At 39.4% G+C, this 23,825-nt stretch overlaps 1 protein-coding gene across 4 annotated transcripts in view; it reads left to right on the top strand.

The window, feature by feature from the left end:
* Positions 1-23,825, top strand: part of ANKLE2 (ankyrin repeat and LEM domain containing 2) — a 31,696-nt gene that overhangs the window by 4,428 nt on the left and 3,443 nt on the right. For 3 of the 4 annotated variants that reach the window (XM_073312454.1, XM_073312451.1, XM_073312455.1), the window contains exons 3-12: positions 2,802-2,996; positions 4,557-4,750; positions 9,451-9,639; positions 10,402-10,524; positions 11,105-11,171; positions 11,840-12,021; positions 15,332-15,438; positions 16,426-16,619; positions 18,794-19,577; positions 20,671-20,802. In XM_073312454.1, the coding sequence (XP_073168555.1) occupies positions 2,802-2,996; positions 4,557-4,750; positions 9,451-9,639; positions 10,402-10,524; positions 11,105-11,171; positions 11,840-12,021; positions 15,332-15,438; positions 16,426-16,619; positions 18,794-19,577; positions 20,671-20,802 (2,167 nt within the window). Of the gene's footprint in view, positions 1-2,801; positions 2,997-4,556; positions 4,751-9,450; positions 9,640-10,401; positions 10,525-11,104; positions 11,172-11,839; positions 12,022-15,331; positions 15,439-16,425; positions 16,620-18,793; positions 19,578-20,670; positions 20,803-21,722; positions 23,823-23,825 lie in introns of those variants that run through there. The other variant, XM_073312452.1, reaches the window with a different exon arrangement.

The raw sequence follows: 23,825 nt of genomic DNA, 5'->3' as shown, positions 1-23,825 counted from the left end.
CACGGCTGTTACTCTGAAATAAGGATCCATTACACCACTCTGGCAATGCAAAGGAGCCTTAAAACTTTTTACTCCTGGGAGTAAAATTCCCCCAGGAGTAAACTTTTACACCTGTTTTATGCTTCTGGGGGAATTCACCAAGAATGGGAACAATTCACTAACAACAATGGGAACAACTAAGCAGGCAGGATGCTACATTATGCTGTGCCTGAGGGGACAGAGCCTGCCTCATGCCTACCTCCAAACACCCTGAAGTCCTGTCCCTCCATGCTGGGCATCCAGCAATAGTGAGCCAGAGGGACAGTCTCTCTTGTTTGCTCACATGCCTGCAGGGGATGGGGTGGGGTGGTGAATGACATCTCTCCATGCATGCCCAGCTGTTCTCCCCCCACCCCACTGATTTATGTCTCTGCTGGCTGTTGGGGAGGGGTGGAGTGACTGTTCTTGCAAATTCCCTTTGCTTCCCCTCAGAAGTCATATTTCTGTAGGGAAACAAAGAAATCTGTGGAGGACATGAGTTTTGCACCCATGAGTATCTCAGAACTCCCCCAGGAGTAAACTGTTGTATCATCATGAACTGAGATAGCTAAGAGGACACTTGGGCCAGTGGAGCCATAATGTGACCTATATTGCCTTTTTGTTTTATCTGTTGTCAACATTCATGGCATTCTTTGTTTAATTTGGATATTTGTACTTGTTTAAAACAATCACAGCAAATCAGTAACCTGGCAGTTTGGTGCGGGCTCAGCATGAATTTAGATAAACAAGAAGCTTACAGTTGTAAATGATTATTAGAACATTGTTTTTAAATTATGAAAATTTTCTTAGTAGCACTTTACAAAAAACTAGAATAATGTGGTTAATTTGAGATTAGAGCAAATCTTGTTTCCCTGTAATGACCAACCATTGTTGCTATAGGAGTGATCTGGTGAAAGTTTTCATTCTCTTTTTGTTTTCTTCCCTCCCCAGCCAAAATGCATCCGAGAGATTAAGCATTTTGTTTCAATGCAAGTGGTAATACCCATTTGAGGGAATGGGTATAAAAATTTGTTATGAAAGGTTTAATGTACATTCTGAGACTTTCTGAAGATATATAGTTTATCTTCAGCTCCTAGTAGTGTAGGAGTTTAAGTAATTGAGAATGTACTAAATAATTTATATAACATTGTACATTTATATTGTACTTTACAATACAAATACAAATACTTTACATTGATTAACACATTATTTTGCCCCAATGAACATAATGTAAGTTATTTTGTAGCTTCTTCTGGTCTGTGAAACAAGAATTGTCCCAAGGTCTTCATATATTGTTTCAAATTTTCAGTGTTAAGAATTTATAAACAGGACCCTGTGTAAATCATGATTGATTGATTTTTTTGTTTTGTTTGCCATTTACAGTTGTGAATTTTCTAAAGTATTGAATTTCACGGAATTAGTATGGAATTAATTTTACAAGTAAATTTACTCAATTTCAAGGATGGAATTAATTTTACAGATAATGTTAGTAAATTTTGATGTTGTCCTTTTTTAAACAATCATGGATTGGAGACATTTTAATTATTTACACTGGACCCTACTTATAAATTCTTGTCTATTTTTAATTCGATTGGGATCTGTGTATGAGTTCGTAATATTTTTTTAATGGCAGTTTGCCATTATTTTGGAGGTTTTACACTGTTTGCTTGTTTGAAGGTTTTGTCTAGAAGTGTTGGGGGAAAAAAACAGTAAGCATCATTTCCAGTGTATAGAATCATGGTTATAAGTCATTCCACTTGTTCTACCATAACAGCTGGCATTCATGAGCACCCCTACTAGATCTCACTCAGGTGAGAGAAAAATGAGAGAAATGATCTTCTCTCACTTTTTACACCACCTATTTAACAGGAACAAAAAAAGCAATCAGAAAAAGAAGCAGTCAACACTTCATTCAAAAAATGTAGGTTTTGAACTGATGGCATCAGTAGTTTTTATTACCAAGTTCTATGTATTCCTTCACATCTCATAGCCATGTGATATCCTAAGGCCTAGATCATATAATTCTTTCTTTTTACTCATTTGATGCAACCTAAAATAAGATATTACCAAATTTCTCAGTTCTAAGATGTCAAGAAAACATTTCAGAATATCTTCTGATAGAAGATAGGGGCTCTTACACTTTGAAGCAGTGGTAATTTATTCCTCCTCAAGAATGTCCTACTCTTTATGATAAATCCAGTGTCCAACAGAACAGAATACTACTTAATAAAAAGCTTTGGACACGGTGGAAGGTTCTGTGTTGGGAAGTCTTCAAATTATGACAGAGTCACTTTTATAGTAGATCTTCCTATACAAAAGAATATTGAAAAGAATTTATGACTATTAATATGTTAGCTTTCAGTCTTGATTTGAGATATTTATATCTCACTTGGTGAAGATGGTAAGTCATCTTTTTAAAGAGAGAGTGATGCTCTTGTGCTATTAATACCATTGCGTCTCTCCCTCTAGCAAAAGTTCCTGAAAATATTGCAGTGACACCACACATTATGTTCCATTCAATCTGGCACTGGTTGGAAGTGATGAAATTCTACCTATCTAGTTTTAGAGGTTAAAATTTATAAAGGTCACTTGAAACACTAGCAGGTATGTTCTTTATTACAGATTGCATCTAGTATACCATGTTTGGTAGGTAAACACAATGTGGGAACAAAGCTTGAAGGGCAGATTGAGAACTTTGTAATCTGATTTCCATGATTAAATTTGACCTTGAAGTGTGGTGTTATGGAGAGAGCTTAATTTTGGTTGTACTGTTTCTATTCCAGAGAAAGTGCATGTTTATGATGATAAAAAGGAAGCTCTGCAGGCTGTTAAGATGATTAAGGGCTCCCGATTTAAAGCTTTCTCCAACAGAGAAGATGCTGAGAAATTTGCAAAAGGAATATGTGATTACTTCCCATCTCCAAGCAAGTCATCCTTATCTTTATCTCCAGTGAAAATAGGACCACTATTCAACAGAGGTGAGTAAAAGCATATGTCTGTGTAGACTAAACGTATGCATCATTGTATCATAACTTTTTAGGAGGTGGGGGGAGAGTTTTGAAATCATAGAACTTGTGAATCAATCTGATAGCAGATGAGCCCTTCACAAATGTAGAGTGCAGTGTAAAGGTTTCGAATTTCTTGGAATCTTACATTAAAATTTGTTTCCAAGCTTTTCTTTAAAGTAAAGGAGATCTTAACCCAGAATTGTGGATCTTAATTTAGTCTAAATGGGACTGCTATCATTGTGTATAGAGAAATGACAGCCCATGTTTAATCTGTCCATTAACATGAGAAAAAGCTAGAAATATGCAACAGAAATCCTATCTCTATTCCTTCTATTTGAGTCTGAGCTTTACCTCAGTTAAAACACTACTCTGTCAGCCTGAGAGAGGAGAATTCTGAAGTCTCCTGCATAGTGAAGGTAACTGTTTCCTAGAAACTCAAAAGACCAAGAATTATGTTCAGAAACAAAATAAAATATATTTTTGGTACATTGGCAACTGTACTCCTTTTCTTTTTAGTAATGGTACTTGTGGCACCTTAGAGACTAACCAATTTATTAGAGCTTAAGCTTTCGTGAACTACAGCTCACTTCATCGGATGCATTACTGTATCCTAAAGAATGAGCATGGAATCGGGTTGGAGTTGTGGAATCTATTGAAAGTTGGCTGTTTCTTGATTTAAGACGAAGAGAAAAAGATATTTTTATTATTTGTATTGAGTAGTGTCTCCGAGCCCTAGTCACTGTCCAGGACTCCTTGTACTACTAGGTGCTGTACAAATGCAAAAGATCTTGGCTAGATTTCCTTCCATTGTCTTCCGTTGTTTTCAGTCCAATTACCATAAAATAAATTGGTCTTATTCAGAGTTGAGTTCAGTCATGCAAAGAACCACATGGATTATGAAGCAAACTTATTGTGCATTGTTTTACTAAAGCTAACATAAAATATATTTTACACAGCCCATATACATGTTGCCTGTTGCTGTACAGACAGATGTGGTAGGATTTTATTTTTTATTTATTTATTTTTCAACCAATATTCGTTTTAATCATTTACATTTTTTAATTGGGAAGATATTTTAAAAATCACAGTAATTGTACTGAGTTGACAAAGATTCCTAACAGCTTCTGAAATAAAATAATTAAATTTGATCATATTTCACAGTATTCTTAATTGATAGAATTGACAGCAAACGAGCAAATCGCTTACAAGTTCAACATATATTTTTAACTTTCTTTGTACATTTTGATTTTTGCAAAATATTTTTTTCTTTTTGGATGGAAACAGAGCGGCAGTGATCAGTTTCACCAATTAAAATCAAAGCCTTGAAAATCTAAGTGTATATTGTGTTATAGCAAAAAGAAATTATAGTTGTTTCCCCATTACAAATTGCTAGTATTTAATGAACAAACATTTGTGATCTTACTCTAAAAATTTGAAATTAAAAGCATATTTCAGTGGCAGAGGATATGAAAATAACATATTTTGGAGAAAATGCATCAAGAATAATATAAATCTTTTTTGTTTTGTTAGATGGCTTGTGCTCCCCTGAGACAGAAACAGTTAATAAAGAAAGAGCCAACAGTTATAAAAGTCCCCGTACTCAGGACCTTACTGCCAAACTTCGGAAAGCTGTAGAGAAAGGAGATGAAGCAACGTTTTCAGAACTTATCTGGAGTAACCCACGCTATCTGATTGGATCTGGAGACAACCCAACAATTGTACAAGTAAGAATGTTTTCCAAAGTAGAATTGGAAAAATTCCTCCTTTTCCCTCCTCCCAGCCTCAAAACCAAATATTTTTCATAGAAACAGTTAACAAAGAGCCAGACTCTTGTGTCCCTGCCCTTGTGTCCAACTGAGACCAGGACTCAACCATCCAGTTCTGTGGTCAGTGAAGCTGGGTAGCTGCAACTGGCTGTTTCTGCTGCGCTGCATCTAGTTTAATTTGATGCTTCATTTAGCTCATTCTAATTTGAAATTTATCTGTTTTTGTTAACAATATGGAGTTTTTCAATCTTATTGGTTTTTGTAGTCTGATGCTTTTCTTTTTCTGTTTTTCTTTGTCAAACTAGTCAGTGGCCATCACCTCATAGTTTCAAGAATTTTTAGCTCCCATTGTCTTGGCATCTTTGCTCCAGTTCCAGTACTGGTCAGTTTCATTGTTGTATGCTCTCAATTTAAAACTCTGTGCTCTTTCTCCTTTTGGAGCTTGTATCAGCTCTTGATTTTAGTCTGCCAAATGATGCAGTGGGCTTTGCATCAACAGCTTTTCTTCCTCAATTTTTAGAATGTGGAAGCATCCAGGGTTTCAAGAAATCTTGAATGCTGTCAGATACACTCTCTCTGATCTCTGCCTTGTAAAAAAAAAAAAAAAAAACACTAAGGGCAGGAAGGAGGCAACCTTAACAGAGAGCTAGATGTGGGAGGACATGGAAAATCACAGTAGGGTCATCACAGCAACGAGTGAAATCAGTGAACGAACCTGCTCAACATCTTATATGTCTAAACATAAATGCAAGGAGTATAGGGAATAAACAGGAAGAACTGGAAGTATTCCTACATAAGCTAAATTATCACTTAGTTGGCATTGCAGGTACTTGGGATAAGTCTCATGACTGGAATATTGATATGGAGGGATATAGTTTTTTTTCAGGAAGGACAGGCGGGTTGGGGAAGGAGGAACTGTTGTGCTATACATCAAGAATATATACATTTGTTCTGAGGTTCAGGAGGAGGTGAGAGGCAGATCAGTTGAAAGTCACTAGGTCAGGGCTCTCACAGGAGGCTGAACTTGATGGCCTCTCAAGTTCCCTTTCAGCCCTATATTTCTATTATTCTGTAACTGGAGTGGCTGTTAGATTTTTTTCAAGTACGTCACCATGAGCAGTCTTTTCCTATAGAAAGCTCTTGAAGATCCTGCTGGCTGAATCCTGATACTTCCGTAAGTCAGGATGAATTTGTAGGCTATTGCTAAGGTTAGGTTAAGATTTTGTCATGGTTATTTTCAGTAAAGTCACAGACAGGTTGCGGGCAATAAACAATAATTCACAGGAGCTGTGACCAGTCTGTGACTTACTAAAAATAACAGGGGAGCGAGGGCTGGGAGAGGTGGAAGGAGGAATGATAGCTGGAACCCCATGTGGGGGAAAACGACAAGCCCCAGCTATACCACCACGGGTGGGTTCACAGCCCCGTCTCCAACCTCTGCTGCTGCCATGGGAGGAGGTGGGTGGCGCCCAACTCTGGCTGTAGCTGTGGAGGATGAAGGGGGATGCACAGCCATGGCTCCAGCCCCTGCTGAAGCCATGGTGAGAGGTGGGGCATACAGCCCTGGCTCCTGCCACAGCTGCAAGGGGGGCATACAGCCCCAGCTTTCGCTGAAGACGTGGGTTGGGGATGCACAGCCCCGGCTCCGCCCCCTCCGCTGACAGCTGAGTCACGGAGGTCTGTTAAAGTTATGGAATCCATGACCTCTGTGACTAAATCGTATCCTTAGCTGTTGCCTTGAATGACCTAGAGAAGAGTCATAGCTGGGCTTCAAGGTTTGGGGGAGTTTTTGGCATCATTCCAATGGAATAGGACTTAAGTTGTCCCTGAACAAACTATAGGCACCCAGCTAGACATGATGAATCACCGTCACCAAAACAGGTTAAGGTGGTGTCACTTTTGGTGTTTTAATGTGCTACTGACTTCCTTGCTACTCTGGACTTGCCAGTCTGGTTGACGTTGACTCAAGTGAGTCATTGCCTCTGCTGAAGAAATAAGTTTGATCGACATCAAGAGGAACCTATTTGATACCTACTGTGCAGCATTTTCTGCCCTAGATGCTGAAAGCAATCAGAGAAGGCATCCCGTTAGCCCAGTTCTGTTGTGGCTGGTGTATTCATTTCCCAGAGCAGAAGGAAATATCGATAGGCCTGCTGTCTTTGTTTAACCAGATTGCTTCTCTCACGAGTTTTTCCATCCACTTTAGTACAATGAAGTAGTGTTGCAGTGTTGACCATGGGAGTTCAAAGCAAATGAATGTCAGGGTCTCTGCCCAGGATGACAGAGGGCAAATGAGTTAAAGCAGTGAACACCAGTACTATTGACAGTCTGTGCCTTAGGCCTTTGTGCAGCTGATATCCGTGTAGGCTTTGGCAGCCTTGTGCGTCTGTCCCTGGTATTGATGCAAAAGTTGATGATGCCTGCTGTAGGGGACTGAATGACGTGCTATTTGGACACAAGATACAGGGAAGTTGTCTGAAGCTATGTACATCTACGCTAGAGAGAGAGAGAGAGAACGCTAATGGAACACAATGACACTATGAAATGAACCCCAAGGTAGGGAGAGACAAAGTAAAGTAAACTGAATCTGAAAACAATTAGCTGTTAATATAAAGAACCAGTGTAGTGAAGGTGTGCACAGATCCAAAGTTCTACACCAACACTAAAAATACCTTTGGAAGCTCTTTCAATGTAAGGATTAAACTAAGGGGTTAGGTATTGCAGTACTTAATACATTTTTACTTTTTGTTTTCAGATCAGAACTGTGTGTTTAAAATCCCTGCTTGGTATCTTAATAAGTAACCAAACTCTTAAGCCATTATCTGTAAGAGCATTTGTAGGTATGGCTTTCCTTAAAGAATGTTTGATTCAATTACCAGAATACATAAAATGAGACCTATACTTTTCCTAATATAAAAAGTGGACTTAGGATTTTAAAATATTCTTTATTTTTGCTAAGAAGTCCTCTCAGTTCATAGTACTAGTTAAATTTTAATGTACATGGACAGAAAGCTAGGAGCAGAGTTGAATTCAAGCCTGTAGTAGTATGAACACTTAAAGATATTGCCGAGAGAGTAGTTCTGTTAGAACAGGATCTAATGTAAGTTGAAAGCAAACAGAAACCTGAGAATTCTCTAACTTTCCCTAAGTATTCTGTTCCCTACTTTTTCCCTTCATGCATTATTAACCTGCAGGATTTTTTAAAATGTTGGACGGTTGCTTAACTATTTCCTGAAATAAGAAGTTTGCAGTTTCTTGCCCATTTTGTTTTACAACTACTCCAAAGAGGCTGGAGTGCAGAGGTTGAGTACAGTGTCTGAGACTTGGGTTAGCTTTATATCATTCAATTATGATGAACTCTTATCAACCATGTACAGTAGTATTAAGGAAGGCTGGAATTACTTGAAACCCATTAAGTGGAATAACTGTTTGTAACATAGGGCAAATGCTGGATCATTAAGAAGTCCTTGTGGCGTCTTGATGAAGCACTACTTATATGGTTTCCTCTCTGAAAAAAATTGCCAAAATGCAACTCTGGACCCACAATCTTTAGAACTGAGGAGATTTATCAGTAGGCTGACACTTTATCAGAGTGAATTTTATATGCAGTATACAGTAAAATCTGTAGTATGTATAGCAAACTGAACTTTAAATTTATGGCTTTAATTTTCTCTTGTTGAAGTGATTATGAAGCTCAGTATGTCAGGTGATACTTTGGTGCTCCTTTTGAAGGTATACTGGCCCCTTTCTCTACTTAAATCTGTCCTAAGCATTTAGTGGGTTTAAGGCCAGAGTACCGTCAGCTGTAAGGATAACTTGGATAACTTTAAAATCTTACCAAAATTGTGCAATGTGCCATCTTAAAAATGTTTTCATACTAATTTTTAAACTACAGTAAAAGCTTTTAGAACAATCATGCTGGAAGAACGGGGGCTGCCGGTAAATTAAAAATGCCGGTTAACTCAGAGGGAGGGGTTTGGAGTGTGGGGTAGGGGCGTGGGAGAGGCTGTGGGGCATAGACTCTGGGAGGGAGTTTGGGTCCAGGAGGGGGCTTGGGTTGGGGTGTGGGAGGGGGCTCGGGGTGCCAGGTGGGGGGGGCACTCTCTCTTCTAGCCATTCCCCATCCGTGCTGCTCCTGGTGGAGGCATGGCCAGGCAGCTCTGTCTGCAAGTGCCACCCCCCACAGCTCCCATTGGCCATGGTTTCCCGGCCAATGGGCTGGGAGCCACAGAGTCAGCACTCAGGGAGCGGGAATGGAGACAGCATGCCTGCAGAGCCGCCTGGCCATTCCTCTACCAGCAACAGCAGAGACAGGGAGTTGCTTGAGCTTAGTACCCCGCATCTGGCACCCCTCAGCCTCTCCCACACCCCAGCCCCCTGCCAACCCTGCATCAACAGCACTATAAACCAGACTTTCAGTGCAGATCAGAAATGCTGGTTTATAGAGTTTGCCGGTTGGTGAAGTGCCGGATAAAAGAGCTTTTACTGTTTGTTTTTTTGCTTTAAGGAAAAATTTTCCAGTAACAAAAAACAAATCTAAAAATAAGACTGAATGATACCCCCATAGTTAGTTTTTGCTGTCAAATGAGTTAAGTTTAGCAAGGGAAGCAAGCTGTTTAGATTTCAAATGGTTCTTAATGTTTGTGTTTTATTTGCAGGAAGGGTGTAGGTACAATGTCATGCATGTTGCTGCCAAGGAGAATCAAGCTGGCATCAGCCAGTTGCTATTAGACACTTTGGAAAATCCTGAATTTATGCGGCTCATGTATCCAGATGATGACGAAGTAATGTTGCAGGAGCGCATTAGATATATAGTTGACCTTTACCTTAATACACCGGATAAAATGGTGAGAATTAAATGTCTTCTAGGGCACTCATTTGTTATGAAAGGAAGAGCATGAGTGGCATGGAGCATTGTCACTTCTAAAAATGATTAGGGGTTTGGAACACATGACTTATGAGGAGAGGCTGAGGGAACTGGGATTGTTTAGTCTGCAGAAGAGAAGAATGAGGGGGGATTTGATAGCTGCTTTCAACTACCTGAGAGGTGGTTCCAGAGAGGATGGTTCTAGACTATTCTCAGTGGTAGAAGAGGACAGGACAAGGAGTAATGGTCTCAAGTTGCAGTGGGGGAGGTTTAGGTTGGATATTAGGAAAAACTTTTTCACTAGGAGGGTGGTGAAACACTGGAATGCGTTACCTAGGGAGGTGGTAGAATCTCCTTCCTTAGAAGTTTTTAAGGTCAGGCTTGACAAAGCCCTGGCTGGGATGATTTAATTGGGGATTGGTCCTGCTTTGAGCAGGGGGTTGGACTAGATGACCTCCTGAGGTCCCTTCCAACCCTGATATTCTATGATTCTAGTAGCAGAAATTATCAGGTTGTGTCCTGATTTGTTTTTTAAAAATCTTTTTTTTTTTTTTTTTAAAAAGCGCCCCGTAGATTAATCATGGTGATGGCTCTATTTTTAAGATGGGAAAAAATAAAATAAAATAAATATATGGGTTTGGTCACATCATGCTTCCAAATACATACTAAGTCTGGGTAATGAATGAGAAGCTGGGAATGTTCAATGAAGGTATATGTATAATTTTTTTTTCCTGTGTTGTAGGTATTTGATACTCCATTGCATTTTGCTTGCAAGTTTGGGAATCTGGATGTGGTTAATGTGCTTACCTCACACCCAGACATTGTAAAGAATCCAAAAAACAAGTATGGTCAAACTCCAGCAGAAGTAAGTTTTTCCGCATCGGGTGCAGAACTGTGATGATTGCAGTTGGACATCAATACAATTTTTGATTTTTAGGGTTCAAGCACAGATCCCCTGACTAACGTCAATAGATTCTTGCTTGAGAATGTCAGGTTATTAGGGTTAGAATATACCATCTCTAGTGCTGGAATAAATTTGTAGTATTGATTGCATCTGGGGGAAGGTTCTAGTTTGTGGCTCCCTAGAATTTCCTACCTCCAAGTTGTATTACATTTAATGGCCTGACCCAACCTGTGGACTTTAGATTTGAATGTGAAAGCTGCAAGTTTTGATTTGGTGCACAGTGTTCCACATTGGTGGAGGCGAGTCATACGGTTCTTACTGGAATGTTGACAGAAAACTTATTTATGGGAAAGTCTGAAATGTGTTTCTGGTTTAAAAAAAAAAAAAAGCAGTTTGCGGGTGGGTTGGTGGGTGGGTGGGTGGGTGGGTGGTATGTCTGAAGGACCAGGGGACCCTTTTGTTTCCAAAAAAGACATGGGCGTGGGAATTACAAGATCATGTTGTGGGCTTTGCTAACTAAGAGTAACATTTCTTCTAACAGGTAATCTGTGAAAGAAATAAAAATAAATCGGTGGAACTGAAAGAGAAAATAAGAGAATATTTGAAAGGTTTGTATTCAGAGATTTAATATGTAATCTTCGTTGTGTATACAACGTCCAAAAATGTTAATTTGGTTGTCATTCTGTCTTATACTTTCATATTTATGTTTAGTAGTGTTCCTGTTGACCAGTTGCCTTGGTTTTGATATAAAGGGCTCTTACAATGAGAGAAACTGGATGACCTGTTGATCAGTATTTAGAGATTATAGAATAGACAGTAATCCTCACACCCTTGTGAGGTAGGTACTATCCTCATTTTACTGATCAAGAATTTGAGACAGAGATTTTAGGCTACTCAATTACAAAAGGCTGCACAGGGAATCATCATAAAGTGAGGGATTCATCTTGTTTCCTTGTGGTTGTCCTTAAATGCCAGATCTGTGGGTGTAAGTTTTTGCAGCATGCAGGTTTTGAAAGTGCTAAAGATCCTCGGGAAGCAGATATGTCAGTACAGCAATTCCTTCTTTTGTGAGAAAGGGACCTAAAATAAAATCTTCAGCATTGAATTGGTATTAGAAGCAGTGAGTTTTATTAAAAGATGAAGACTTTTTTGCTAGTGAAATTAAGTGAAATTTCTAGTCATGCAGATATACTGACGTTTTAAATAATTCCAGAAAGAGGCAGCAAATTAGTGTAACATTGGGTTCTTAAAAAAAATCATATCATTTTATTTTTAGGTCGATATTATGTGCCACTATTGCGAGCGGAAGGCAATTCCTCATCTCCAGTGATTGGTGCACCTTGGTCACCTGATCAGTCAGATGATAACCCCCTTACATCTTTACCTAAACACAGTGGAAGCCCCAAAGATCCAGTCTTGTCAGTGAGAGCTTTTGCAGGCCCAATGACTCCCTCCAAGGTAAGGATATAATCAGTGATGAGCTGCCAAAATCTTAACAACCGGTTCCCTATAAAAAGTTCTGATTTAAGGGATGTGCCCCAGTATGTATTTTTTTGTACCAACAGAGTTACCATATGTCTGTATTTTCCATATGTCTAAATTTACCATATGTCTAAATTTTAAAAATTCCTCCCAGACAGCAATTTAAGAACCAAAAAGCCTGACCTGTCCGGGAAAATACGGGTGTATGTTAACCCTGCCTAAAGTTCTTTTTTAAAAAGATGGGCCTGAAGTAGAAATGAGCTCCATTTCACACGTGTGGGTCCCCACCACTCCCTGGGGGTGTGCTAGAGTGACCAGATGTCCTGATTTTATAGGGACAGTCCCAATTTTGGGGTCTTTTTCTTATATAGGCTCCTGTTACCCCTCACCCCCTGTCCTGATTTTTCACACTTGCTGTCTGGTCACCCTAGGGTGTGCACATATGTGTGGGTCCCAGCTGCTCCCTGCCCACCTCATTGAAGCAGGTGTGCAGGGTTACTGCCCTGGGAACTGCAGGGCACCAGTGGACATGGGGCCAGCTGCAGACGGGCGTGTGGCAGGGCTAGCTGGAGGCAAGGGGGTGTGGGACTGGCTGGAGATAGGGCAGGGGCTGACTGGAGGTCTAGGCTGGCTGCGGGCAGGGCAGGGGCTGCGGGCAGGGGCTGACTGGAGGTCTAGGCTGGCTGCGGGCAGGGCAGGGGCTGCGGGCAGGGGCTGACTGGAGGTCTAGGCTGGCTGCGGGCAGGGCAGGGGCTGCGGGCAGGGGCTGACTGGAGGTCTAGGCTGGCTGCGGGCAGGGCAGGGGCTGCGGGCAGGGGCTGACTGGAGGTCTAGGCTGGCTGCGGGCAGGGCAGGGGCTGCGGGCAGGGGCTGACTGGAGGTCTAGGCTGGCTGCGGGCAGGGCAGGGGCTGGGTGCGGCAGGAGACGGGCTGGCTGCGGGCAGGGCAGGGGCTGGGTGCGGCAGAGGTTGGCTGGATACAGGGCAGGGGGTGCGACAGGCCTGGCTGCGGGCAGGGGGTGCAGGGGTGGCTGTAGATGGGCTGGTGCGGGCAGGGCAGGGGGTGCAGCAGAGGCTGGCTGCAGGCAGGGTGTGTGGGGGTGGCTGCAGGCAAGGCGGGGGGTGGCTGGAGACGGGGCTGGAGGCAGGGCACGGGGTGCGGGGGTGGCTGGAGGCAGGGGCTGGCTGCGGGCAGGGTGGTGAGTACTTACGGGGAGAGCAGCAGGATGCAGCCCAGCCTCAGCAGAGCAGCCGGGGACCCACCAGGCAGCATCGAGAGCCCCGGGGCAGGGGAGCAGCAGCAACAGGGCTCGTGCCCAGGGCCAGGCAGCAGCCCACATAGCTCAGCACAGTGCCCTCGGCGGCCGGAGGAGGAATTACATCACTTCCTGGCCAGAGCCCAAAGCCTCAGTGCCCCCTGCAGGGAAGGCTCTAAAACCACTTCAAAATTTAACAACTGGTTCGCGCAAACCAGCTCACCACTGGATATAACGAAGATGTCATAAAACCAGATGCTTTCCTAATTCTCTTGTGGCTTTCAAAATATAGTAATTTGAGCCCAAGCTGATGGCTCTTTCATTGGCATAGCTTGTTAGTTTTGGAGACCCCACTGAGGGTTCAGCATCATTGCTTTCCATGTTTTTTGTGGGGGGCGGAGGGAATTTTTACCATGCAGAGAAGGGGTGGTGGTATGTTTGTATGTTTTTTGGAACCCTCTTAACAGATTATTGTGGAGCTTTGGTATCTGAGGAGGCTGAGTGTATCAGGAAGTGGGGAAAGGTGGTAAAAATAAAGGAATAGTTGAAAACTCTTGTTTTCCTACTGGGACCCTAGTTAAATATTCTAAGACGAAGATGACTCTTGATGTATCTTCTGGATCTGTACAGTCCTTGCACATAAGTGCCCTGGTTTCCCCTGCCTGAAACTAAAACTGATTTTAGAGGTAACTGTTAAGCACTTATGAAAACATATAGCTAGAAATGGCAAAAGATCTAGCATATTCTAACTAAAAACTGATATTAAATGTTTGAATCAGTTTATCACCACTTAATCTTGCTAGAGTAGACTAGTAAAATGTTTATCCAATTGAAAAAATAATAAATCCTAATGGAATTATAGGAAAACATAATCGTTATGATGGCAGGTAAATATTAAGGTATCTTTAATACAAAAATTGTTGTCTACAATTCAGACATTTCATCAGTTTATTATCTGAACGTATTAGTCTGACACCTTTAGAAATACTAATTAACATGTGTAACCCTTCTGGCAGGTGGTGTCACCAGCAAGATGTACCACTGGTATGCGTGAGCTGTCTGCTTTCCATCTGTTGATGAGCTAGAGGAAGTGTCTTAACTCAAACTAGTGTCTTACACATGGTTGAGAGCTTTTTCCTTTGACACTTTATGACCACTTGATGTGTCAGGCTTATTGAGAATGTGTTGTTTTCCCCCTAAATAGCCTTTCTTGATTACATTTTTACTTATTCATTTAAATTCAAAATTTATACTCTTTGAAAACTTGTGGAGTTGTGACATAAAGACAAATAATGCATTATTTTAGGCACAGGCATATACCCTTAACCGTCTAAATGTAGCACTCAGCTATTAATGTTGGCTGGCTCACATGTAATGAGATAAAAATGTAGGTGAGTTTAGAGAATTAACATTTTAGAAACTAAAATTGTATGTCTTCTGTTCTCTGGTGTGCACCAATCAATAGATTTCCTTCTGTGCTATTTCCTGGAAAATAAATTCAATAATTAATGTAAATAGCTTAGGTATACAAGGCCTTAGAGAAAACACACTATCTTTTTAAAAAAAAAATCCTCCAAGGAAGATATATACACCACCTTATAGCTACAAAAGAGATTTCCATTTGACAATTACGGATAATCTAGAAAAGTCCGTCAAACCCAATATGTGACTTGCTGTAGTACAGAAGTTGGTAATGGAAGCTTTAAATTGTGGTAACTCTTCTCATAGTTATGCCTAATATCACTTTCCAGATTGGTGCTTATGAGACCAATTGTGTACAGCAATAAACAAGTCTGTTGGGGTGAAATTTTGTGTCTAAAATGAAAGACATAAGTTATAAGTGGTTATAGTTGAGCAATGTATATAGCTAAACTTGAATTGTATATATGCAACTGAAGAACAGCTAAATTCGTCATTGAACAACCTAATGTGTGTCTGAAGCAAAAAAGCTTCTAGGTAGAGAGGCTTTAGCTGCAGTGTACTTAAAGGTGCATGTACTTTTATTGTCTACATTCTGAATTTGTTTTGAAGGCAGAAGAATTTCGCAAGCTTTGGAAAACTCCACCTAGAGAGAGAGCAGGCTTCTTTCACAATGTCAGGAAATCCGATCCAGAAAGAGGAGTTGAAAGAGTTGGAAGGTACTAAGAAAATCTCAGCATGAAAGAAATGTGTTAGCAATTAGCCAGAAAATCATTTAAAAAAACTCCATCACTAAAGGCACATTAATGGTTAACATAAGAACAAGCTACATAAAGCAAAAATTCTTCTACAAACATTTTACAATGTATATTTTGTTTGGGTCCTTATTGTATTTTTGTGTAAATAAAAAATGCTTTCACTCAAAAAATGACACCCATAGACCTTAAATTCAGAAGGGACCATCATGATTATGTAGTTCTGCACATTGTAGGCCACCTATTTAACTACAGTACTTTGGAAGGGGAGAAGAAATACATTTTTTAACTGTTACCCGCATTATGTCCAGACCTCTTTTCTCAAACCCCACCCACTCTTCTGCCTAATTTCTCAGAATATTTCAGATTATGAAGAAAGCCAATTAATTTAAATTGGTTAGTCTCTAAGGTGCCACAAGTACTCCTTTTCTTTTCACCTTTGTAAAAGGTGAATGTGGGTATGCATGGATCCTCACCACAAAAGATAGATTTTCTGTGTTGTGGTAGCACGCAAATGTAAAAACTTTTAAAGCATCTAAGCTTGTTTAAAACAAGGAGTGGCGTCTATCTTTTCTTTAAAATTACCCTTTTTCTGAAAAATGAAAAATGTTGATTGACTTCAACTAAGAAGTGCCTATGCCAGTAATTGATTCATTTCTCCACCTGATGCCTAGATGCAGTCATCTTAAATCACAATCTGAGGCATTTTTACGATTAATAAGTAAAGCTTTAGGATTACTAAAAAGGAAAGAAATTAGAGATAACACCTGATGTGTTATGGAGAGGGATACATATTATTGCTGATGCAGAACTTGGTTGTTACAGAATTCTTACATGTGTTTCACAATTTCAGAGGCTTAGAAATAGGTGATAAAACATGTTCTTTAAATTTATTGTCATACTAATATATTATGTCTTCACAAATTATTCGTTTTATCTTATTTATTGCAGGGAGTTAGCTCATGAGCTGGGGTTCCCGTGGGTTGAATACTGGGAATTTCTGGGATGTTTTGTTGATCTGTCTTCCCAGGAGGGGTTGCGAAAATTAGAAGAATACCTGAGTCAACGGGAAATGAGCGAAAAGGCTCAGCAAGAAACAGGAGAAAATGAAACCTGCAACAGATATAAAACTCCACATTCTTCTGGTAAGAAAAGAGCAAACATTATTGTAAACGATTTACTTTAAGAAAAAACTGTGAGCAGGGCTTGGAGTTCACATTTAATTAATTTTTTTTTTTGAATTGCAGATATTAATCTGTTACTCAAATATTCTACTTTCAGTGTAAAAACATTAATTTAAAGAAGTGTGGGAGGTTACCAGATCATATATCATTAAACACTCTCCATCTTGCATGCTGTTGTTCACTAGATTACAGATTCTGGATTGAAATCTTGGCCTCTTTAAAGTCAATGGCAAAACTCTCACTGACTTCAGTGGACCAGGCTCTCACTTAGAATGTTTGGGAATTCCTTTGTGAAGTACAGTCAACATTCTAAAACAGAAATAATTCTATCCAGTTGTAGGCAGAGGAGACACACTAACAAAGGCCTAAATCCAAACTTTTTGTATCAATTTAATGGGTTGCAGGTCATAACTCAGAATTTCCGTTTCACAGGAAATGCCGATGCTTCAGGATTTGTTTTTGTCCCTTACTGGAACAAAACTAAACATTTTTTTTTTTTTTAAATTTCCCCAAAAATGGAAATTCGCAGGTGGGGGAGGAAATCATTCTAAAAATTTGGTTTTGGAAAATTTTGGGTTTTTTCCTTTTTACATTTTCATTATGTCATTATTAAAGTGTAGTATGACATCATGTCATTATGACAGTCATAATATTCTATTTTTAAATATTAAGGGCAGCTGTTTCAATCTATATGAAGTAACATCTTTTCTTATTGCCTAGATCAGTGTCTCCTGTTTGTTGCAGTGTAACTGACATTTTGTCAGTGTTTAATTAAAACACATTATGCTATGACTTTGACCTATCATGAAGTAATGTAAATAATATAAATATAATATAAAAGTGAAAATAATTCTGAAACAAAATGAAATGTGTTTTATATTTTTCCAGAAAATTTATTCTTGCAGTAATTTTCTTTGTATTGTGAAATTGTATCAATTTCATTTTGGTTTTGTCGAAATGACATTTTCTGATGGATATCTGTTCTGACACAGATTTTTTTGACCAGCTGTAAGCACAGATCCCTTTTCAAAGTGGTTCCCCATTAGGGAAGTATTTTTCCTGTAACCCAGGTTATACAAGTCTCACTGCACAAATTGTTCCCAGTTTCTCTTTTAATTAGTTTGAGTGGATGCACACACAAACCAGCCCTACAGAATTTCTCCTCTTACTAGTTGGCTGGTGGTGTGTTTAATTATTTCTATCCAAATAAACGTGTATGTGAAGCGATCCTATGCTAAATCTTCAGAGGAGCATGAATATGGCAACTGGTTCCCCAATGTACTTAGAGAGGTGGACCTGGAAACAAAGAGCTGCTTTTGCCATTTTTTTTTCCCTTTAACATCTAAAGTCCTGTATTCTCAAACCAACAGACTTGATGCTAAAGCAGATACTTTGGTAAAATTCCTAGCTTAACCATCGACCAAGTCAGTTGCAGTAAAGTAAAGGGTTTGTCCAATGTTAAATTTCTTTCTCAGACACGCTCCTAATGTTCTTAACATAGAAAAAGTGAATGCTTTTTTGTCTCCAACAGTAAAAGGTGAGCGTACTCTATCAAACTCCTGTGTACTTTTCAGTAATCTCTAATTGCAATATTGTAGTAGAAATAGGATCTGCAATAGTTTATGTGCTCACCTAGGTCCATGTTGCAGAAATAAATACATTCTGTAAAGTGTATATCATTGCCTGTTGTTGAAAGAGGACTGTATATATTTAGGTACCTATTGTAACTTCAGTGGAACCTCTGGTATGTAGGAGGACATGGCAAACTTAATAGTTAGCTTACATCTATATCTTTTTGCCATCATATTCTGCCTTCTGATTTTATCTTGGAACTTGGTCTGTTTCTGTGAATCGGGCACTTTAAGTGAGAAGCACAGGAAACATCTCTCTGATGAATACGATAAAAAAGGATCATTGCAAACAAGATGTGTATATTTTTTGATGATAGGATTACTTAGGTTAACTAATACCATTACTTACATCAGATTATAAAAGGGTCTCCATAAATGGATACATACATGCGATAATGGAATTACCTTAAACCATAAAGACCATAGATCTGTTTCTAGTTTTATCTGATAGGACTTCAGTTGTCAAGCCTCTTATTTATATCTTTTTATTAAAATTGTTTGCAGGCAAAAGTAAAAAGTGCTGCAATTCCATTTCTGTTGGAGCATTTTTAGATGAAGATGATGACGACATGAGCTTGGAAGAAATTAAAAACAGACAGAATGCAGCACGGAATAACAGCCCACCTGTTGTGTCTAAGGAATCTAGTATAGATGCTATTGGAGTTTCGGAGTGTGACATACTGTCAATGGAGCACAAAGTAAACATTATAGAAACATCGGACCTCTCCATGCAGTATGAGAAGGGGGTTTCTTCCAGCAAAAATGGATTTTGCAGCCCTGTAACTAATGAGAAGATAACTAGTGACAGAAAACATTCACGTGGTGGAGAGGAGTGCCTTATATCCCCAGTCTCCAATTTAATGGCAGAATTTGAAAGACTGTCTTTCCAAGATGAAGCAGTGGCAGGGGAATCTTTGGTGGTGAAATCAAACAAAATCATTGCAAAAACTGAGAATGAGAGAATTTTGGCTGAAGGAATGAGCCATGTCAGAATATCCAAGGACCAGCTGGGTAAAACCTGCTCAGCACTTTCTATGGCAAGCTGTTCTGAGCCAGCTACTACTGAAAAGCCTGGAGATACAAAATTAAGGACAGAAAACAAAATACCATCAGAAGCTGAGAGACTGTCATTGGACCATGGTATTTGGGACAAAGAGACGCAGCAGCTTGGCAGTCTTGCAGTGCAATCTGAGTGTGCTGCTTATTTGTGTCAAGAGCCCTCTTCTCAGAGATTTCTTTTGAAGACTCCACCAACAAATGAAAATACAGACAAGTTATTCCTCTTTGGGTATGAATTGGATTGATGTTTAATATGATTTTGTTTTACTTTTTTGTCCTTTGATCCATACATGCAAAACTAGTTCCACACGCTTTTAACCTTGCTGTAAGAAATTCTTCAAAAAAAGTTTCAAACACCAGTTATAATCACTTGAAAAAAGACCTCCTTAAAATGCTTTGCAGTTCCTACAGTAAAGATGCAGTCCTTTCACGCTCTCTAAAGATTGTGTGTAAAAGAATTTGAGTATGAAGAAAAGAGCTCTGCGGTTTTGTTTCAGTACTAGGGTTTCAAACAGACTCCTCAGCCTGGAGGTAGCTCCTGTTCGTCAGGCAGGCTTGTTCTTGGTTATGAACCTTTCAATTAGGGATGTAAAATGTTAACCAGTCAGTCTTACTGGTAATGTATTCAGTTAAAGATTAAATGCCTAATGTGCACATTAAAAACGTTGCAGCAATTCCATTTCATAGTGTATGTGGAACTAGGTTCCGCATTGTTTCGGGACCACTGCCATGGAACTAATGTCATAGGCGCGGAACTAAAGAGTGTGGGGGGTGCTGCAGCACCCTGTGTTTTACATGGGGTCCCAGGTGCTGGCCCTGCACCTGGGGCCCTGGCTGCCAGCAGCGGAGCCATGAATATGGGGTAGTAGCGGAGCTCCGCTTAAAATATAGGGGTGCTGCAGCACCCCCAATTCCCGCACCTATGTTGTGAACTCATTAACGGTTACGCATTTAACAGATACAATTTTAATAGTTTAAACGCTCTTTACATCCCTAATTTCAATTAGATTAAATTCTAAATAGCTTTCACATTCTCAACATATATGAAACTGAATTTAAGGATACTTTCCAAGCTTTCCTCTGATCTGACTACTAATACTGTTTTGCAGTGAAGCACATTGAATGTCCCTACGGATGGGCATTATTTCTTATATCAAAGCATGCTTGAAAACGATCCATTTGAATGTGAAGAGCAACTAATCCAGTTGACATGCATGTACCTATTAAAAACATTTCAAAATATCTACACTGGGGTGTGGGGACATTGTCTTGTCTAAAAAGTTTAACAGCTCTGTTTTCATCTAGTACCATTTATATTCTAGGGAACAACCGTCAAAGCTGGATAGTGATGTCTTAGCAGCTGTAGAAGGAGTAGAGATTGACCCACAGAAATACCCCATTACTTACAAATGGAAGAATGCTGTAAAGTCCTACTCTTCTTCTGACAGGCAAAGGTATTTATGTAAATTCAACAGAATAAGTTGAAGAGGAACAGTTTTTTAGTGTGTCTGTGGCAGGACATCTTTCGTAGCTAGAATTTAAAGCCCTAGCCTATACAAAGTATAAATAAAATGTATTCAATTCTATAGCATCTAATGTCTTTTAAATTAAGACTTATACCCATTGCTGAACTAGCCAGTCTCACGATGCTGAATGTTCTGTTATTACTCAACACATAGTGACTGCCATATTTGCCTGTACGGTCACTGCAATACCAATTTCTAACTCATAATCATTGGTGCAATATAATACAATAATAGAACTGCTTTGGAATATCTAGATTATGCAAGATGCCATATCAAATGAATTTTTAATTTTAGATTATACAATCTAGATGTCTTCAGACATTTTGTTACCCTGTCATAGTAGATGCAGGTTTTGATACCTGCAGGGGTGTGTGTTTAGATTATGTGTATGGAAATATTCTCAATGGTCTTCTTGAAAAATATTAATAGTATGTTCTGCTAGCCCAGCAATATGAACAGTCAGCACTTCTTAGCATGACTACATATGTGGCATGAAGTTACAAATTTTATTATGAAACGTAGTTGATGTTTCTAAGTCATATGAGGATTTTTCACAAGGGACCAAAATGGTGGTGGTGGTGGTTTGTTATATTACAGTAGTTCTTAGAGGCCCCAGCCAAGATTTGGCCCTGCTGTGATAGGTGGTGTGGAAACAGAGAGTGGAGCAGAGTCCCATGTCCCAAAGATCCTACAGCTTAAGTAGACAAGACAAACTAAGTGTGGGAGGTAAAATGACTTGACCAAAGCCATGCAACAGGTCAGTGGCAGAGCCACAGAAAGTCCAATACCCTTTCTGCCATACTGACTCCTGTTTTTTTTCTCTCTTCTTTCCTTTTCTATTGGTATAGCCATCCTTATATTCATTTGAATGTGGCTGCTTAAAATGTTCCTGTGTAACATGGAAGTTTTTTCACTGAAATACTCTTTACATTTTAAAATTCTCTCTCAAAATGCATTATGTAAAAAAAAATCCACTTGTTCTTGCTAACAGTCTTAGTAATAATTTGACTTACTACATTGGAACCCAATGTAAAAGCATGAATACTTCCTGGAAGACTCAAGGGTAGGAGTGGGAACATGCAACAGCCAGGCAGCTTATGATGGCGCAACTTGGAGTTAATGGGTAGTGTTGTCTGGTGGGAAACTTTGGGAGAAGAGCTGAAGCAGCAGATTTAGCGAGGAGTGCAAAAGGATAAGATAAGGAGAGGGAGAGAAGTTGCCTGCTGGCTGCAGGTGTTTGGGAGGAAGAAAGATGAGAGGGTGGCAGAAGCTGAGAGGGGCTGTTCCCCAGCCCATTTTTCTAAGATCAAAAGGTCTTACAAGTCCAAGTGGTGCATTGAAATAAAGGAGTGGCTTTTTTTCCTTAAATCATGAAGATCTGTCTTTGATTAAAGTAGTGTGGAAACAGGTTTTTGTTCTTTCCTGCTGGGTTGCCATACTGCCTGTGAGCAGTGGACACTTTTTTCAAACACAGCCACCCTCTTGCAGCAAAAGGCTCAGAAATGGCAATTGTAAAAATAAACTGTGTTTACAAATAAACTTCACACTTCAGTCAAGCTGAAGAAGTCCTCCCTGCTTTTTAGTAAACTTTCAGGTGTCTGGGTTGAAGAATCCTTTCTTCAAAGAAGCTGATGTATTATCTAGGAGCTTTTATTCTTATTGTACGCACTCAGTTTTACAGGAGCGTTGAGAAATTGTTTTAAAATCCTAAATCAATAATAAAATAAGTGTTTAGACTTACTACAATATATTTACATTTTAAAGCATCTTATTAAGGCAAGGAGCTATCTGCTCTTGTGTACATTGCTAACACATGGTTGGTGCTTAATGTAAGTAATAAAATATTTGGAAATTAGTGTCTTTTCATTTACTTGGCAAGAGGGAACTTTGGTCTTGCCGTTTCCATTTCAAGTGTTTCTAGTGCCAACAACACCTCAATCAGAGACAGGGAGTACAGAATAATGCCCTGCTTAAGTATTCTTAGTGTCAGGAAAAATGGAACCTGGCAGTACAGGTCTGGATAGGTACGAAGAAATGGATATTCATACATTCTGAAATAAATATCTCTGCGTGCAACTGAATCTAAATATGTATTATTGACTTGGAGTCTTTAAAAGCTTTACAGTATGTTTAACTCTTTCATTACTCTTTTTAAGGCTGACAGTGTTATCTTCAAAATCTATTTCTGCTTCGGTAGAAAAATATACTGTCGTGAGATTATTGTTCTGTATGATAGAATAGTAATTAATTGGTAAAACCAAAGTGAGTAATCCTGGCTCATTCAAAAATAAATATTAGAGATAATTTTATGGTTTTTAACCAAGTAAACATTTAGTCCATAAAAAATGTATTTATTATTTCTATTGCATATGGACACATTGCATTAAAAAAAAAAAAAATACTGAGTCTCTCCTATGGCCAAACCTTCAAAATCACTGGTACAAAGCCTTCTTTAACCAAATACCTTGTCCATAGTCTTTTAAGTGTTGATGTGCTGAAGTGTCATTTTGAGCTTTACAAAACAAAGATAACCTGCCATTTCTTTGATGTTTCATGGTAGGCTGGCCATCTATGCTTATGAGTTCTTAAATCTTATCACATGATCAGCCATAGAAACAAGATAATAAGCAGGTCCTGGTAATCTGGTTGGTCTGCTCAGTACCTTTCCTAATATATATTGGTGTTTAATTGCAGTTGGCCAAATGTGCACAATGTGTTTTTTATAATTAGCCATTTTGGAGAAAGAGACATTTGCTGGTTTCAATGACATATCCATGTGTGACCTAATATGCTGCACCCTTGTTTTTCTTTCCCCCCTGTCTGTCTCTCTTGATCTGTTCAGTGTTTTCTGATGCATCTCCAGCAAGCTCACAAGGTGCTAGTGAGAGCCTATTTCTCACCCCATTAAGATTGTCTGTCTGAAATATTAACCATATGGTGATTCTTTATTT

Source organism: Lepidochelys kempii, chromosome 15 (assembly GCF_965140265.1).
Source record: "Lepidochelys kempii isolate rLepKem1 chromosome 15, rLepKem1.hap2, whole genome shotgun sequence".
Classification (NCBI taxonomy): domain Eukaryota; kingdom Metazoa; phylum Chordata; order Testudines; family Cheloniidae; genus Lepidochelys; species Lepidochelys kempii.
Note: the sequence above shows the minus strand (reverse complement) of the source record. Positions and strands in the feature narration are given on the sequence as shown.